The following is an 18,261-nucleotide window of genomic DNA, read 5'->3' as shown; positions in this document are numbered from 1 at the left end:
TGTTTCATTGTCTTTATTTGTTAAATAATTAAAACTTTATTTTTTAGACCTTGTTGCAGTATGCAAGCAACAAGAATGCATCAGAACATATTGTGTATCTCCTGGAGGTATATCGACTTGCCATCCAAAGCTTTGCCAGTGCTCGCCCATATTTAACTACTGAGTGTGAAGATGTCCTCTTAGTGCTTGGCAGATTAGTCCTGTAAGTTTGAGAACTTAAATCACTTTTAAAATTGAGTATTTTTGGTTGTAATGTTTGCCTGACTTCTCTTTACTATGGCATCACATTGTTTAAAGAGTCATACCTTTGAATGAAATTTCCTTTGCTCTGACCCCTTTATATACCCATCTTCAGGAGACAAGTATACGTGAAACTGCAGCCAAGCAGCGTAATATTTAACTGCCCCTAGAGTCTCTTTTTCTACTCAGGCTTAGATTGATAACTGTCCTTTTCTTTCTGTCCTTAGGTATAGATCAACTGAAGCGACAGAGTATCTGGAAGGTGTAGTGGTCTTTTAGGGAATTACTGTGAAATTCTGCACCGCAGTTGTATTATTTGCATTTTACTAGCAGAAAGTCTCAGGGCACAGTATAAAATTACCACCCTGAGAACCCGTAATGATTGAGTTGATATTTTAATACCTGACTGCCTAAAGCAGACAGAATTACACCTTTAATGCATTTTATCTGCAGAGTGAAAAATATAACAGCTGTTAGTTTTTAGTTCTGAAATCATCTTGATTCAGTTTACAGATTGTTGGTAGGATAAATTTTAGTCTGGGTGATCGATTTTACTTTTCTGTGGTCTTAACTTTTCTTTCCTATTTTCCAAAATCCCAGACCTCTAACATCATACTTTTTTTTGGAACAGAAACATTCCTTGTTTTACAATCCTGTTATTCCTTCTCTAAAGCTTCATAGTTTTTCTTTTTTCTCTTTTTTAAAGTTGTAAAGTTAATAATATAACAATGTTGAATAAAGTTTTGAAGAGTAAAAAACAAATTTGAAATAGTCTATAAATAAATCTAAAATGTATATTGAATCACTGTCATACTGTACTTGATTATGACTATAACCAGTGTTATATACTGACTTAGTTTTTCATATTCTAGGAGTTGTTTTGAATTACTGCTTTCAGTGTCTGAAAGTGAACTGCCATGTGAAGCCTGGGTACTCTTCCTTCAGTCTTTACAGGTGGGTTGATTTGGCCTCAGAAAAGGTCTCTGTTTGGATATCCAAGACACCTAGTTAATTTCTCCCAGCAAACTGAAATTGGAAACTTACAACAAAAACAGGTTCATTATCTATTGTATTTAGTTCATGGAATGAGAAGGAGGCCTTCCAGATGAAGAGAGTATCCTAAAAATTATTGGGTTTTTTCCTTTCATTTGGTTTTGTTAGTCTTTACATAGCTTAAAAGGCAACAAAAATTTTTCATTCTTCAGAAACAAAATTTTAGAATAAATCTATTATAATATAAAATTATATATGTTTATTATGTAATATTATTTGGTTCATTCATGGTACATTTATCTAATAATTTCCCCTAAAATTTCAGGGATTTATAATGCTAACAATTAAAAGTAGTCATCAGGGATTCTGTTCATGCATCTTACTTACAGGAGAGCTATGTTAGTTCATCTGTTGGCTTGATAATAAGCATTCTCAGATGAGCAGATCAGAAAATAGCAAGTTGGGGAGAGGAGAGTAAGGTAGGAGAAAAAAAGCAAGTGTACTGCCAGCAATAGAAAGCAAATTTGCCTGTTAGCAGTAAAGATAGAAAAACTGTTTAAAGAAAACAGTAAAAAAGCTATTATTCAGTTATTATCATTAATTATGTGGCAGTCAGTGCTCTACACTGTTTTTACATTTTGTATGTTTTAATCAAATTGCAAACCTTATATAACATAGAGATCATTTGAACCACAATTTATAAATAGGGAGGCAGGCATAGAGAGGTGAATTAACTTGCCTAAAGTTAACACCTAGATTTATACCTAGAACTTGCTTTGTTTAACTGTTTTCTCAAGGACACAAATGCCATAGTAGCCTGGACCTGTTTCATGCAGGCATAAGCCAAGGTTTGTGTGTTAACAGACACACCTCATTATTTGAAAATTTCTTTCTTCTTGACTGTATAATCCGAAACGAAATGATACAATGTTCAGTTCAGTTCAGTCCTGTCTGACTCTTTGCGACCCCGTGGACTGCAGCATGCCAGGCTTCCCTGTCCATCGCCAACTCCTGCATAATTGTTACTGTTTAGATTTTCTGTTTAAGAAGAATTTTGTCATGTTCTTGGCATGTTCTAATCCCTATAATGGCCTTCCTGCCTGCCTGTACAACTTTGTTAAAATATTTGTCAGACAATTTAGGATATATATATTCACATTTCTGAATATGTGTTCAATAAAATAAATACAGTAGAGGTACAGATAAATCTGACACAATCCCTGTAGAAATATAAATTTTGAACAATGGAAGTTTTCTTATTTTAGGTAAAAATGGATAAGGCATCAGGATATGTTTTGAGGATACCTTTGGGAAGAGAATAGTTTTACCAGGCAGGCCACAGAGAGCATTCTCAACCACTATTTACAGCTTGTGTAACCCTTCCAGACCTTTTCTTTATGGATATAAAAATACATTCTGAAATGGAGTTTTAAATAAACAAAAATGAGATCCTATCTTTTGCAACCTTTCTAACTTAATGATCTTATCATGGACATATGTCTAGGATTGCGTATATCTAGGATTGCATCTTCCTTGATGACTGCCTGGGATTCTGTTATGTGGCTGCACCATAAATTATTTGGCCAGATCTCTTTGCTGTTTATTGTAAATAATGCTAGAGTGAACATCTTCCACTTGTATTTCTATATTGTAGATTTCAAGATGTGGACTTTGGATAGTTTTACCTTAAACAAGAAATTATTTTAAAAATTCCACAATAGTTTTTGAAGACTCTATTTGAGGTTATTTAAAATCTTTTTGTCTTTATTTGTTTATTTGGTCATGCTGCTCAGCTTGTGGAATCTTAGTTTCCGAACCAGAGATTGAACCTGTGGTCCCTGCATTGAAAGTCCCTGGAGCCATCTGTCATTTAAAAAGTCTTTTGATAGAAGAATTTAAACAATTAAAAAGATATATAACAATAGATATCATTGTCATGCTTATGTTAGAAGGAATAGGTTGCCTATGTGAATACTGCAGAATCTTTTAAAAGAAAGCTGTGCCAGTGACCTTAAAATAATTTAGTAATTCAAGGATGTAAATTGAATTGTAGTGATAATTTTACATAGGAGAATTCAAGAAAACATTTTAAAGGTACTCTTTAACTTAGTGAAAATGCCCTAGTTTCATTATTTAAACGCAGCAGCAGAATTCCATAAAACTTTGAGGATAGCTATTTTTTTTCCTCTTGCTTATTTATTTTTAGGAAATCCAAGATACAGGACTTTTCATAGACTTTCAGATATATTGAAAAGGCAAAAAGACTTTATATTGCCTGTTTTCTGGATATGCTTTTTTTTTTTTTTTAGGAGTCACATGATGCATTATTGGAATTTGGGAATAATAACCTACAAATACTGGTTCATGTTACCAAGGAAGGCGTGTGGAAAAATCCTGTTCTTCTTAAAATTTTGTCTCAACAGCCAGTAGAAACAGAAGAAGGTAAGCTTAAAACTATACTGACTACTGAAGGAGGATTTAGTTCTAAGAGAATTAAAAATTTTATGGGTTAAAATTTTGTGGATGTCACCTGTGTGAAATAACCAGTCATTCTGGTCTCCTTTGAATAGTAAAAACTAACCATTAGCACTTAATGTTTTGTTTAAAGATTCTTGAATTTTAACCTAGAGTTTTAAAAGTATCCCTTTGTACTTGTTTTTAAATATTGCTTTGAATAACAATGTTTATACAGAGCTCCTGTGATAGAAATTAATAATCTGCTTCTAGTCCTTGGTATATAGTAGAGCTTTGCTTATATTTTGTTTACTGGTTACTAGAGCTGAGGACTATGACAGAAAATTACTCTTTATTTTAGATTTAAGAAACATTGGAATTTAGCATTTTATAGAGATACACAAAGAAGAAAATTTTCATGTAAAATTATCAGTTGAAGACCAACAGATTTATGGATTTGGGTTGATGTTTCCATTTAGATGCACAAAATATCTCATTTTACATGTCCAACATTTATGATTTTGTTTGCTTTAAGTTAGTAGAAAATTAACAAGGATCACATCTTTGTTATGTATGTTTCTGGAATAAGAATGAGTTTCAAAACAGTTTTTCTTTATGCTTTTGATATATCTTTAGTTCAAGCCTCAGGCCTTTTGTATGTTGATGTCTTAAAATATGGGCCTCCCTGGTGGCATTAATGATAAAGAACCTGCCAACGCAGGAGACGTAAGAGACAAGAGTTTGATCCTGGGTCAGGAAGATCCCCCATGGCAACCAACTCCAATATTCCTTGCTAGAGAATCCCATGGTCACAGGAGCCTGGTGGGCTATAGTCCCTAAGGTCACAAAGAAATGGGCACAACTGTGGAAAATTCTGAAAGAGATGGGAATACCAGACCACCTAACCTGCCTCTTGAGAAATCTGTATGCAGGTCAGGAAGCAACAGTTAGAACTGGACATGGAACAACAGACTGGTTCCAAATAGGAAAAGGAGTATGTCAAGGCTGTATATTGTCACCCTGCTTATTTAACTTATATGAGGAGTACATCATGAGAAACGCTGGACTGGAAGAAACACAAGCTGGAATCCATATTGCCGGGAGAAATATCAATCACCTCAGAGATGCAGATGACACCACCCTTATGGCAGAAAGTGAAGAGGAGCTAAAAAAAGCCTCTTGATGAAAGTGAAAGAGGAGAGTGAAAAAGTTGGCTTCAAGCTCAGCATTCAGAAAATGAAGATCATGGCATCCGGTCCCATCACTTCATGGGAAATAGATGGGGAAACAGTGGAAACAGTGTCAGACTTTATTTTTTGGGGCTCCAAAATCACTGCAGATGGTGACTGCAGCCATGAAATTAAAAGACGCTTACTCCTTGGAAGAAAATTTATGACCAGCCTAGATAGTATATTCAAAAGCAGAGACATTACTTTGCCGACTAAGGTCTTCTAGTCAAGGCTATGGTTTTTCCTGTGGTCATGCATGGATGTGAGAGTTGGACTGTGAAGGAGGCTGAGCACCGAAGAATTGATGAGTTTGAACTGTGGTGTTGGAGGAGACTCTTGAGAGTCCCTTGGACTGCAAGGAGATCCAACCAGTCCATTCTGAAGGAGATCAACCCTGGGATTTCTTTGGAAGGAATGATGCTAAAGCTGAAACTCCAGTACTTTGGCCACCTCATGCGAAGAGTTGACTCACTGGAAAAGACTCTGATGCTGGGAGGGATTGGGGGCAGGAGGAGAAGGGGAGGACAGAGGATGAGATGGCTGGATGGCATCACGGGTCGATGGACGTGAGTCTGAGTGAACTCCGGGAGTTGGTGATGGACAGGGATGCCTGGCATGCTGCGATTCATGGGGTCGCAAAGAGTCAGACACAACTGAGTGACTGAACTGAACTGAACTGAACTGAACCGAAGCTACTTAGCATGGAGACATGTCTTAAAATATTTCAGTCAACTTACTCATTCCCCAAGTTTGATAACCTATTGTATGCATGTTATTTGGGTTTTTCTTTATAGTGAGATGATTGATAATAAGAGCGCTTAGATTTTCTCTTGGTTCCTTATCTCTGATAATTCTACTGCTTATCAGTTATACTATTAAGGAAAAAAAGACCTGTTAAATAGAAAATAGATTTGTATATATGTTTTATGTTGAGATTCTTGATAAATGGCATCCTTTTGTAAATATAGGCAAGTAGACGCTCAGTGTTTGCCTTTATCATTATTAAAAATTGCATTGGCAGGAGGGATGTTTACCACTACTGCCACCTGGGAAGTTAAAAAAAGAAAAATTAGAGGACAACACCAAATAGTTGCAAAAGGATCCTAGAATTAGCAGATTCCCAGAGAAGGATCCAGGAGTAAAGAGTGCATGACCTTTGTAGACAGGTTCAAGCCCCAGAGGGAAGAGATGGAATTGCATTAAATGTCCCTCATTTATTTTTCCTGATGTAACTAATCAAATATTTCACCCTCCTACCTCTGGAATTAATAGTACTCAGTTTTTGTTTTTTTTTTTACATAGAAAAAAACGATGGTATCCTGTATATTCTGTAAAATTCTGAATGGGTATAGGATACCTACATATGTAAGGAATTTTTCTGAGAACCACAATGTAAGTGGTGAGCAGCCTGTGACCTGCTTGCTTTTGCAACTGGCCCTTACTAATTTCAGATCAACAGATTTAGAAAGCCTCCTGTGTAGCTTCATTGCCCTTGCAGCCCAGATATTAACACATTTGATGCTTGAGAGCAGTGACTATCATTTCATTAATTGCTGTTTTTCAGTAGTGTATTAATCAGAAACATTAAAAATAAAATTTTTAACTTCCAAGTAACTGAGTAAATGCCTTTTGGTTTAGTTTTTTGAATTAAAAAAAAAGGTGCATTAGATTTTTATTTTTCCTGCCATGAAGTCTCAAATTTACTACTGCCCCCTCTCCTGCCCCTCAAAAAAAAGGGTTTCCTTTGTGGCTCAGCTGGTAAAGAATCTGCCTGCAATGTGCGAGACCTGGGTTTGATCCCTGGATTGGGAAGATGCCCTGGAAAAGGGAAAGGCTATCCACTCCAGTATTCTGTCCTAGAGAATTCCATGGACTGTATAGTCCATGGGGTCACTAAGAGTCTGACAGGACTGAGTGGCTTTCACTTTCACACCCCCGCACCTGCGCCCTCCCCCCTCCCCGCCGCCCCCCCCCCACCCCCCCGCGCCAAAAAAAAGACGTTTTTTACTGAAGCATGTAATATGTACCAGTTGTTAACACTTTTGCCTGGCCTGATGGGCAGGGAAATGAACAAGTCCTCCCACCCAGGTATGGCCTGGGGTTTACCCCAGGCCACCCTAGCAGCCTACCACAAAATGTAGAGATGGCAAGACCAAGCCCAGCCAAGGTCCCCCTAGTGGTTCCTGGCCTGAGCCTCAGTGCCCACAAACTACCCATACTTCCAGTGGTGATGGCAGCAACCCACAGCTCAAAAGTCCTCAGGCCCATCAACCTTGGAGACCCCGTTTCACTGTGCTAGAGGAAACCCAGAGCTGCCATCTGGTATCTGTCAGTTTTTCCAACTGACTTGTGCCTTCCCCAGCATCCTCCTCCCCTCTTAATTCATGACATCAAAACACTGGCTTTTCCTTATTTTTCTTGAGACTCAGGAGGGCCAAATAATAGGCTTTGGCTCTTTTATTTCTCTCCCTACTAAGGGTTGAGGGAAGAGAGCCATCCTAATTGTTCAGAGGCAGTAACTTCCTCCCCTCAATCTAGTAGAGAAGGAACCCGCCAGCTCTTACTTCTTCCTGGTGGTTTTTCTTCCCACCCCAGTCTGTTGTTTCCCTTCTACCACATACCTCTAAAGCCATTGTATGACTTGTCATGTGTCACCTGAGCCTTCTGTAAAATAAGCAAACAAACAGCACTCTTCTGTTAAAAAAGGCAAAGATAATTTTTCACTGGACCTTAAATGTTACAATTTATTACATGTTGAAGTATATAGGAGGTAAACCGTCATGATGTTTACAACTTACTTTTAAGTGGCTCAGAAAAAGAAAAACTAGACAAAGAAATATGGCAAAATGGTTCAGTTGTTGAATCTAGCTGGAGGAGAGGCTATATGGTTAAACATTTTTTGTATTAAAATGTTTGAAAAATGAACACAGAAGGGAACACAATTGGGAGTGAGACTTCTTAGTGTACACTTTATTGTGTCGTTTTAAATATTGAAGTGTATGTATGGATTCCTTTTTAAAAGTACAGTTAAGTAAGGATTGATTTTAACATAAAGTGTTTTTAAAATGCAGCTTTGATCTCTGTTAAAAATTAATATAGTGGTTTAACTGTGACTGTAATATATTGAGTAAAGTAGTTTTACCTCATAGAAGTAATAGCTGTGATTTATAGCGTGCCTGTTATGTGATGGGCACTGTGTTTTCTGTCTCATTTAATCCGTTCAACAGGCAAGAGATTACACATGGGCAAGGCCATATAGTTAAAATTGTGGAGACAGAATTTGAGCCCAGGTGAGGAAATATTTAAAGGATTTTGATTGATTAAAAGTGATAACCATTTGGTTTCTAAATACATGGTTTTATCCAAAAGTTAACAAGACACAGTATTTGTCCTCAAATTGCTGATAGTATAATGTAGATATCAGAGTCAAAGAAAAGCAAGTAGTATTGAGCATTCATTCTGCCTGGCCACTGTGTTCCGTGTCTTACTTGCATTCTGGTATTTCGTTTATGATCCTTCATCTCTGTGAGGCAGTCTTTTCATAGTTAAAGAAACTTGAGACTCAGGAAGGTCTAATTTGTCCAAGGGCCTCACAACTAGTATGTATGAGAGTCATGATTTGGCCTCAGTTAATTGATTCCAAAATCTAAGATCTTGACCTTTATATACTCTGGTCATTTATTACTATATGTAAAGAGAAAAATAAGTGTAAAATAAGTAAAATGTTACAGGAATTTAGAGTGGTTGAGTGGTATAGCTAACATACCTGTTTTCAGGTGTGAGATTTGTGAAAATGCATATACTTGATAAAGTAGATAAATGGAGCATAATCTGATATTAGGGGGTTTAGGATGGAGGGGACAGATGTGGCAAGAAATAACATGAAGTAATTAGGTTGGAGAGAATTTTTAAAAGAATTGCTAGGACACGGTAACTAAGTTGATTTTCTTAGGAAAGGAGTTGGCAAGGAAGGGTAATGCCAGAATTTCACTTTTTAAAAAAATTGAGAGAATACCATTACTGAAAATAGAAGTAAGGAATGAGGAGCTCTTTGAGATATGATTGTGAGTTCATTTTGTGGAATTTAGTGCTTGTGGGACTAAAATAAAGAAGTCCAAATGCAAGTGATCTATTTTCTGTCCATGCCTTTTGACCTTGACTGTGTATTAAAGTATCTGTGGAATTTAAAGCCAGAACACACAGACACATATCCCAGGTCCAGGCTCCATCTACTAAATCAGAATCTCCAGAGTTGAACCTCTGAATACTGACCTTTCTGAAGTGCCACAGGAAACAAGCCCCTTCCACGGATGTGTGCTGGGAGTATAAATTGGTACAATCTCTGCACATCCACCTGGCAACAGTTTCACTTCTGGGAATTTTTTTCTATAGATACAGCCTTGCATTGTGAAATGGTCTCTGTACAGGGATGTAAATTGTAGCATTATTGACAGTTGCCAAAGATTGGAAACAACTTGCAAGTTTATCAGGAGGGGATTGGTTAAATTAGTTATATTTGATCTGTACAGTGGAATAAACACACTTGTTAAAAGTATTGAGCTCTCAGTGTACAGTGATGTGATAGAATGACCTGTATGATATATTAAATAGGAAAAGAAATCGGTCTTCTGTACTCAGAAGGATGAACAAACTGTACTGGCTGCTGCTGCTAAGTCACTTCAGTCGTGTTTGACTCTGTGCGACCCCATAGACGGCAGCCCACAGGCTCCCCTGTCCCTGGGATTTTCCAGGCAAGAGTACTGGAGTGGGGTGCCATTGCCTTCTCCGAACTGTACTGGAAGGATAAACAAAAATGATTATTGTTTCTTGAGGAAAGAGACTAAGAGACTGGAGTCAGAGTAGAAGGGAGACAACTTTTAACTATACATCTTTTTGTGTGCCTTTTGACTTTTGTGTCATTTGCATGTATAATGTTACCTATTTTTTTTAAAAGAAAAATTTAAAATCTCTACAGTTGATTCTCATACATAGTTAAGATTGGGCCAATGGTTCCCCCAACCCTGGTGGTTTATCATTAATTTTAACGATTTCTGTTCAACATGTGGCCTGTAGGCCTAGTAGCAGGGATATTATCTGTGAGGCTTATTAGAAAAGCGCAATCTCAGATCCCATTCCAGACCTGCTGAATTAGAATCTGCATTTTAATAGGATTTCCCTGGTGATTCAGAAGCACTTTCAAGTTGCAGAAACACTGTGTTAGGTGAACCATCTCGCTTGCCACTCACCTGAACGTGCACATTCCCACCTCTGTTCTTTGAATAATACTGTGTAACAGTGCCACACACTTGTTGAATGTTTACTATTTATAAATCAAGGGCTTGTTCACAACACTGTACAAATCAATGTGAGTACTGCTCCGAGCAGCATTTTCCAAAGTGTGTACTGAACCAGGAACATGGACTTTTATGTCGTGTTAATGATATGTGTAAAAGGGTTCTCTGGTCAAATCAGTTTGGGTAACATTGGGTTTAAATAAGAGTGAACAGTTTTCTTCATTGCAGGACTGTTCAGAGATTTGACCAAGGAATCCCTTTTTTTTCTAGGACTATCTCTCAGGTCTTTTGCTCGGTGGAACACACTTTGAGAAATGCCTGGTTTAGAGGAAAGACCACCACTGGCTTTGGAATCCTTGGCAAGTTACCTAATTTCTCTGAGTATTGATTTTCCTAACCTTAAACCGGGGATAACAATACTTGCCTTGGTGGTGGTGTGAAGAATAAATGAGAGGTGTGTGAAAACACTCAAAGCTTGGTACCTCATGAGTGTTTAAGTGGTAGTTGTTAATATTACACAGGATACTTCATTTTTCCGTGTTCTTATGTTTATAGTTCATTTCACTGTTCCTTACTATCCTTATCAGGATGTGAGGGAGGAGAAAGTGAAAGAATGAATTTTGGTGAAATGTTAGTAGTAGCTTTATTAAAAAGTTTGGTGTTTGTGGGATTTCCCTGGTGGTCCAGTGTTTGGGGCTCTATGCTTCCAATGCAGGGGGACACGGGTTCAATCCTTGGCCAGGGAACTGGGATCCCACATGCCGTTTGGTATGGCTAAAAAATAGAGTTAAAAAAATTTTTTTTAATGGTTTGATGTTCAAAATAAAACTGCTAAGTAATATGGGAATAATTAGCAATGTTATTTTGCTCTTTGCTCTGTTAAATGAGTACAGAGATCAGAATAAACTTCCAGTAATGTCAACTGACCTTTTATCTGCTGAAAACAAACAACAACAAAAGATATCAAACTTTCATCTTCACAACCTTGATAATGTTATGTGGTGTGTTATCAAACTGTTTTATTTTTCCTTTTTTCTAGTCAATAAATTGATTGCACAAGAAGGACCTTTCTTTCTGCAAATGCGAATAAAACATTTGTTGAAATCTAACTGCATCCCCCAGGCTACTGCTTTATCAAAACTGTGTGCAGAATCTAAAGAAATTTCAAATGTGTCATCTTTTCAGCAAGCCTATATCACATGCTTATGTTCCATTCTTCCTAATGAAGATGCTATTAAGGAGGTAGGTAAAGCAAGTAACTGCTGTTGTCATTCATACAATGAATTTATTAGATTTTAATAATTGTTGCATGACAAGATGAAAACCAAGACTTTTTTTGGGTCAGGCTACTGATAAGTACCATTTTAATTGTATATTTAACTGTTCAGCACATTGAATATAAAATTGTGTCTTTTAGGTGTATTTGAAAAGTAGATAATTAAAAATATGCAGATAAATGCGTATAAATTTGGCTGATGGTTTGTTTTGAAATGTTTAAATGTGAAAGTCACTTTTTCTTCTTAAACTAAATTTCTCTGGGAAATGTAGACATTATTAATAGTGGCATCAAGAGATAAACTAAAGATAATGGCAGTTAGCTTAAGTTACTTTATACATTTAACTCTGTAAGCAGAGAAGTATAGGACTTTAGAACTTATGGGTACACTTTGAACAGTAAGCAGACAAACGGTTTTTTGTTGTTGTTGTTGTTTTTGGCCTGAATTATTGTTTTCCTTAGAAAAGTTGGAATTAGTCTTTTGATAAATTATACAGAGAAAAATAATAGATATTTCATCATCTGCCTTTAATTCTCTTATCTGCCATTCAGGTCTTAATATGGGTTCTCATTTTACCTCTACACCGAACTTTCTTGTTAAATGAAGGAATCACGAGGATCTGGTTCTATGCTGTAGTGATTCTTAAACTTTTATGACAGTTTCAGCTATAAATATCTTATTTTCCAAGTGAAACTGTCTTTCCAGTTTAATAGTTTTGTTTATTTGTTTCTTTCTGGCTGTGCTGGGTCTTCGTTGCTACGTGGGCTTTTCTCTAGTTGCTGAGAGTGGGGGCCACTCTAGTTGTGGTCCTCGGGTTTCTCGTTGCGGTGGCCTCTCTCGTTGCAGAGCTGGGGCTGAAGGACGCGCAGGTTCCAGCAGTTGTGGCTCCCAGCCTCTAGAACACGGGCTCAAGAGTGAGGCTTAGCTGTTCCTTGGCACGTGAGACCCTCCCAGGTCAGGGGTGGAACCCATGTCTCTTGCACTGGCAGGCGAATTCTTTACCATTGAGCTACAAAGGAAGCCCCTATCTTTAGACTTTAATATACAGACTCCGCCAGGACCAACAAATCTATTGGTCCTATCCGCTTTTCACTCTCCTTCACTCTTCTCGTGTACTCACTTCCCTCCTTACCCTGCTTTTCCATAGTCAATCACTATTATCACTCCTTTGCATATACCCTCAACTCCTCTGCTGGTCTCTTCCTTAATTATACTTATTTGACTAACCTGTATCCTCATTATCCCTACATCTCCACCTCCTTAATATCTTTACCTGCATTAGTGGTTTGGATGGGGAAAAACCTGCCAACTGATTTACTTTAATTGAGTCACACTATGTTTCTTTAGTCTGTTCACTCTCCCACTCTCTGAGGTTACTATTTCATACTCTTAACTTTTTCTTTTATCCTATACTACAGTACCTTCTGTCCCATCTCTGTCCCCACTGATGAGCTTTCTTCCTCTTTGCCTGAGGAAATTGGGAATGTTGGAAGAGAATTTCCATGGCATCTATTGACCTACCTGCATTTATGTATTTACACCTTCTCTTCTGTTCTGAGGATAAACTATATCTGCTTTCCCCCCACAAAGGCCAGCAGTCTCCTAGACTTCTGTGTCAGACCCCGTCTGCTCTTGTCCCCTAAGGCTGATGCTGCAGCAGCTCTCCTTTCTCTACTGCGTTATCAATTCCCCTCTGCTTGTAACCATCTTCGCAGCACTTATGCTGTTATATCTTCCATTTTTTAGGAAGAAATGCTTCTTTCAGCTATCACCTCGCTTCTCTCCTCCCACCTTTGAGTATAATTTCTCAAATGAATTTTCTGAATTTGCTGTTTAATGTTTTTCTCCTTGAACATATTCTGCTGTGGTTGGTGCCTTGTGCCTGCCTACCACATCACTAAAGCCGACTACAAAAGCACTCCTGAGAGGGAGTTTTATAGCAATACAAGCCTACCTCAGGAAAGAAGAAAAATATCAAATAAACAACCTAACTTTACACCTAAAGGAACTTAGCAAACAAAACCCATTCACCTGTGAAGGGAAGAAATCATAAGGAATCAGAGCAGGAATAAATGAAAGAGAAAAAAAAATAGAAAAGATCATTGAAACTTTCAACAAGCTGGTTCTTTGAAAAGATAAACAAAATTTGATGTCTTTTAGCCAGACTCATCAAGAAAAAATGGGGGCCCAAATCATTTCAGAAATGAAGAGAGCTCACAGCTGGCACCAGGGAAATAAAAAAGATCATAAGAAATTACTGCAGACAGCTATATGCCAATAAATGGATAACCTGGAAAAAATGGACAAATTCCTAGAAATTTACCTCTCCCTACACTGAACCAGGAAGAAATAGAAAATAGGAACAGACCAATTACCAGTAATAAAATTGTCAGTAGTTTTTAAAACTCCTAAAAAACAAAACTCCAGGTCAAGATGGCTTCACAGGTGAATGTTCCAAACGTTAGAGAAGACTTAATAACTGTCCTCAAACTATTCTAAAATCTTGTAGAGGAAGGGATACTTCAGGACTTCCCTGGTGGTCCAGTGGTTAAGAATCCACCTGGCAATGCAGAAGACACTGGTTTGATCCCTGGTCTGGGAAGATTGCACACACCTTGGGGCAGCTAAGCCTGCATACATCCAACTGCTGAAGCCCAGTCCCCTTTAGCCTGTGCTTTGCAACAGAGAAGCCACCACAATGAGAAGCCCATGTGTAGCAACAAAACCCAGGCACAGCCAAGAATAATACATAAATACAATTAAGAAGAAAAAATACTTCAAATTCATTACACAAGGCCAGCATCACCCTGATACTAAAACCAGACAAAGACACCATGAAAAAAGAAAATTATGGGTTAATATTACTGATGAACATAGATGTAAAACTTCCCAGTGAAATACTAGCAAAGTGAATTCAACAATAAAGGATCATGTACTATGATCAAGTGGGATTTATCCCAGGGATGTGATTATGGTTTGATATCTGGGCTTCCCTGTTAGCTCAGCTGGTAAAGAATCCACCTGCAATGCAGGAGACCCCAGGGTTGATCCCTGGGTTGAGAAGATCTCCTGGAGGAGGGCATGGCAACCTACTCCAGTATTCTTGCCTGGAGAATTCCATGGACAGAGGAGCCTGGTGGGCTACAGTCCATGGGGTCGCAGAGAGTCAGGGATAACTGAGCGACTAAGCAGGCACACATCTGCAAATTGGTCAGTGTAACTCAGCACATTAAATTGAATAAGAATTACGTTAATCTCAGTAGATGCAAAAAAGGCTTTGACAAAATTCAAAATCTGTTTGTGATAAAAAAAAAATAAAAAACTCAAAAAGTGTGAATAGAGGGTACATGCCTCAACATAACAAAGGCCATATCTGACAAGCCCACAGCTAACGTCATACTCAATGGTGAAAAACTGAAAACATTTCTTCTAAGATCAGGAATAGAATGAGGATGTTCACTTTTACCACTTTGATTCAACATAGTATTGGAAGTTCTAGCCAGAGTGGAAGTGAAAGTCACTCAGACATGTCTGACTCTTTGCGGCCCCATGGACTGTAGAGTCCATGGAATTCTCCAGGCCAGAATACTGGAGTGGGTAGCCTTTCCCTTCTCCAGGGGATCTTCCCAACCCAGGGATCGAACCCAAGTCTCCCACATTGCAGAGTAGTCAGACAAAAAAAAGAATCCAAATTGAAAAGGAAGAAGTAAAATTGTCACTGTCTGCAGATGACATGATGTTTTACATAGAAAGTTCCAAAGACACCACCAAAAAACTACTAGAGCTCATCAGTGAGTTCAGTAAAGTTCATCGTGAGTTTAGGATACAAAATAAATATACAGAAATCTCTTGCACTTTCTATATAGTAACACTGTCAGATAAATTGAAACAATCTCATTTATAGTCACATGAAAAAGAATAAAGTACCTTGGAATGAGTTTAAGTATGGAGGAAAATACCTGTATTCAGAAAAATATAAGACCCCCCTGGAGTAGGCAATGGCAACCCACTCTAGTATTCTTGCCTGGAGAATCCCAGGAACAGAGGAGCCTGGTGGGCTACAGTTCATGGGGTTGCAAAGAGTCGGACACGACTGAGCGACTAAGCACACAGGTGAATGGATAATTAAACTGTGGTACATCCAGACAATAGAATATTATTCAGTGTTAAAAATACATGAGCTCTTGAGCCATAAAAACACTTGGAGGAAGTTTAAATGCATATTACCAATTGAAGAACCCAGTCTGAAAAGGAAGGGAGGGAAGATTAGGTGGAGCAAGTGGGAATTTTAGGGCATTAAACTACTCTGTGTGATAATATAATATATCATAATTATACTGTAATATATGTGTAATACCACAGTACTATAACATAATGTATAAAACATGTCACTGTGTCTTTGTGCAAACCCGTAGAATGTGCAACACCAAGAGTGAACTGTAATGTAAACTATGGACTCTGGGTGCTTGTGATTGGTCAAGTAGTCTCATCAGTTGTAACACATGTCATGCTCCAGTAGGAGAATGCTGATAATCGGGGAGGCAGTGATAGGGGCTACGTGGGAAATCTCTGTACCTTTCTCTCAAGTTTGCTGTGAATCTAAAATGGACCTTAAGAAATAAAGTGTTTTACTCTAAAAAAAAAAAAAAAAAAGGAAAACTGTAAGACACTCATGAAAGAAATGGAAGGTGACACAGATGGAAAGATTCACTGTGTTCCTGGATTGGAAGAATTACTACTGTTAAAAAGACCATACTCATGGCAGTCTACAGATTTCAGTGCAAACCCTATCAAGTGCCAGTGGCACTTTTCATAAATTAGAACAAAGAATTCTAAAATTGTATGGAAACATGAAAAATCTCAAGTAGCAAAAAGTCTTGAGAAAGAACAACGAAGCTGGAGGTATCATGTTCCCTGACTTCAGACTGTACTACAGAGCCACTGAAATGTTGGGAAGGGTAAGGAGATGGAAGATTGCTTGCCTCTAATAACAGCTGCAATATTATGTGTTGGGAAGCTTAATCAGAGTAAGGTGGAGTAATGGTTAGTCTCAGCACCTGATATATGCCAAAAGAACTCAGCAGAAGCAAAATAGCTAGACCTTGGATTTTATTCTTCTTCTATAATAACAACTTTTCCTTTAATCTCTCAGACTTTGTTTATTTGAAACCTGTTTTGTTTTTAGCATTGTATTAGGTATTGGCAAATACAAAAGTGTGTGTATGGCCTTGTTTGGTTTCCAGAAACAGTAGTAAGACACTTAGCTATATGATAGTTCCCTTGAGATTATGTAGAAATAACTTGGTAGAGAGATGTAGAGCCTTTTATAAGGCTTTATAAAAATTGGTCCTTGAGTTGGACCTTGAAATAATGGTGGGGTTTATGTAGGTAAAAAGAATGGTTTAGGGATAACTGTGATAGTGAAGGTACAGAAATGAATGTGCACTTCGTAGGGAACCACTAGAGAACCCCTTGCCTGGGGAAAAGCGTGGGTGTTGAGGTCTTATGAGAAGTAATGGGACCTGTTGGATAGGGAAAAGTGAGGCCTCGGAAACGGCAGTGCATTCAAACTTTTGATGCAGTAGAAATTAGGATGGTTTTGAACATAGGAAGTAAGATGACTGAAACAGTGTTTTAGGAAGCATAGACAGAAATAGATTTAGGAGAAGAGATTGGAGTTAGCAAGAGAAAAAAGAATGGGACTTGCTGACAGGTCCAAAATAGAGGATAACGTACAGAGATCCCTTCAAGAGATTCATGAGACCTTGAGAGTCTGGAAGAAAGGGAATGTTCTGCTGCTGACAGAGATGGCAAAGAAGGGAGAATATGGGACACTTTGTGCCGAATCTTTCCTGGTTTATTAATAACAAGGAAAGAAAATAGGATTTCTTCCTGAGGTTATACAAATATCAACAAATTTGTTGAGAATATGAGGAACTGGGTTATTGGAAGTATGAATTGGTTTTTCTACAACAGGGACTGGCAAACTATGGCCTGTGGACCAGATCTACCTTGCTGTTTGTTGTTGTAAATAAAGTTTTACTGGAACACAGTCACACCCATTGGTTTATTATCTGTGACTAGCTTAGCTCCACAGAAGCAGAGCTGAATAGCTGTTACCAAGACCATTTGACCAGCAACATTGAAAATATTTTCTCTCACCCTTTACAAAAAATGTTTGCTGACCTTTGTTATGCAAGATTCAGATTTCCTAGTGTATTACAACCATTAAATATCATTTAGTTTAACCTTCCATGTTTTATCAATGGTGAGACTGAGGCCAAGAGGTAGTGTTTCCAAGGCCCTACCTTCATTAAGCTAATTATTAAGTCCAAGCCCAGGCTAGAACTCAGATCTCCTGACTGTCTGGCCAGCTGTTTTTACACTGTACAACTTATTACTAGTTGGTAAACACTGATGAGTCACGTTTTCATAGGAAACGTTTTGGTGGTATTTCATTTCATTCATGTTTATACATTTATGTATAGGTGCAACTTAAAATATTTTTATAATGTTTGGGGTTAATTTGTTAAGTTATGTTGATGTGAAAACATTTGGCACGCTTCATAAAATTATTTTTAAAGGAACACTGGTACCATTATAATTAGTCTTTTATCCAGTGATGCTATTTTTTGCAAGTGAGAGCCCAATTAAAGAAATCTTTAAAATTTGCTTTGGAAAAAGACCAGTGAATCACTTGATGTTCATTAGTTGGAGTTTAAAATCAGCATATGTTCTAAGGCAACAAAGTTACATACACGTTTGCCATCTTCT

The 18,261-nt window shown here is 37.8% G+C and overlaps 1 protein-coding gene across 1 annotated transcript in view; it reads left to right on the top strand.

The window, feature by feature from the left end:
- RLF (RLF zinc finger) overlaps nucleotides 1-18,261 on the top strand; it is an 84,752-nt gene that overhangs the window by 34,884 nt on the left and 31,607 nt on the right. The window contains exons 2-5 of the mRNA XM_068964631.1: nucleotides 48-202; nucleotides 1,113-1,194; nucleotides 3,543-3,675; nucleotides 11,250-11,452. Coding sequence (XP_068820732.1) covers nucleotides 48-202; nucleotides 1,113-1,194; nucleotides 3,543-3,675; nucleotides 11,250-11,452 — 573 coding nt within the window. The remainder of the gene's footprint in view (nucleotides 1-47; nucleotides 203-1,112; nucleotides 1,195-3,542; nucleotides 3,676-11,249; nucleotides 11,453-18,261) is intronic.

Source organism: Capricornis sumatraensis, chromosome 2 (genome assembly GCF_032405125.1).
Source record: "Capricornis sumatraensis isolate serow.1 chromosome 2, serow.2, whole genome shotgun sequence".
In the NCBI taxonomy this organism is placed as follows: domain Eukaryota; kingdom Metazoa; phylum Chordata; class Mammalia; order Artiodactyla; family Bovidae; genus Capricornis; species Capricornis sumatraensis.
Note: the sequence above shows the minus strand (reverse complement) of the source record. Positions and strands in the feature narration are given on the sequence as shown.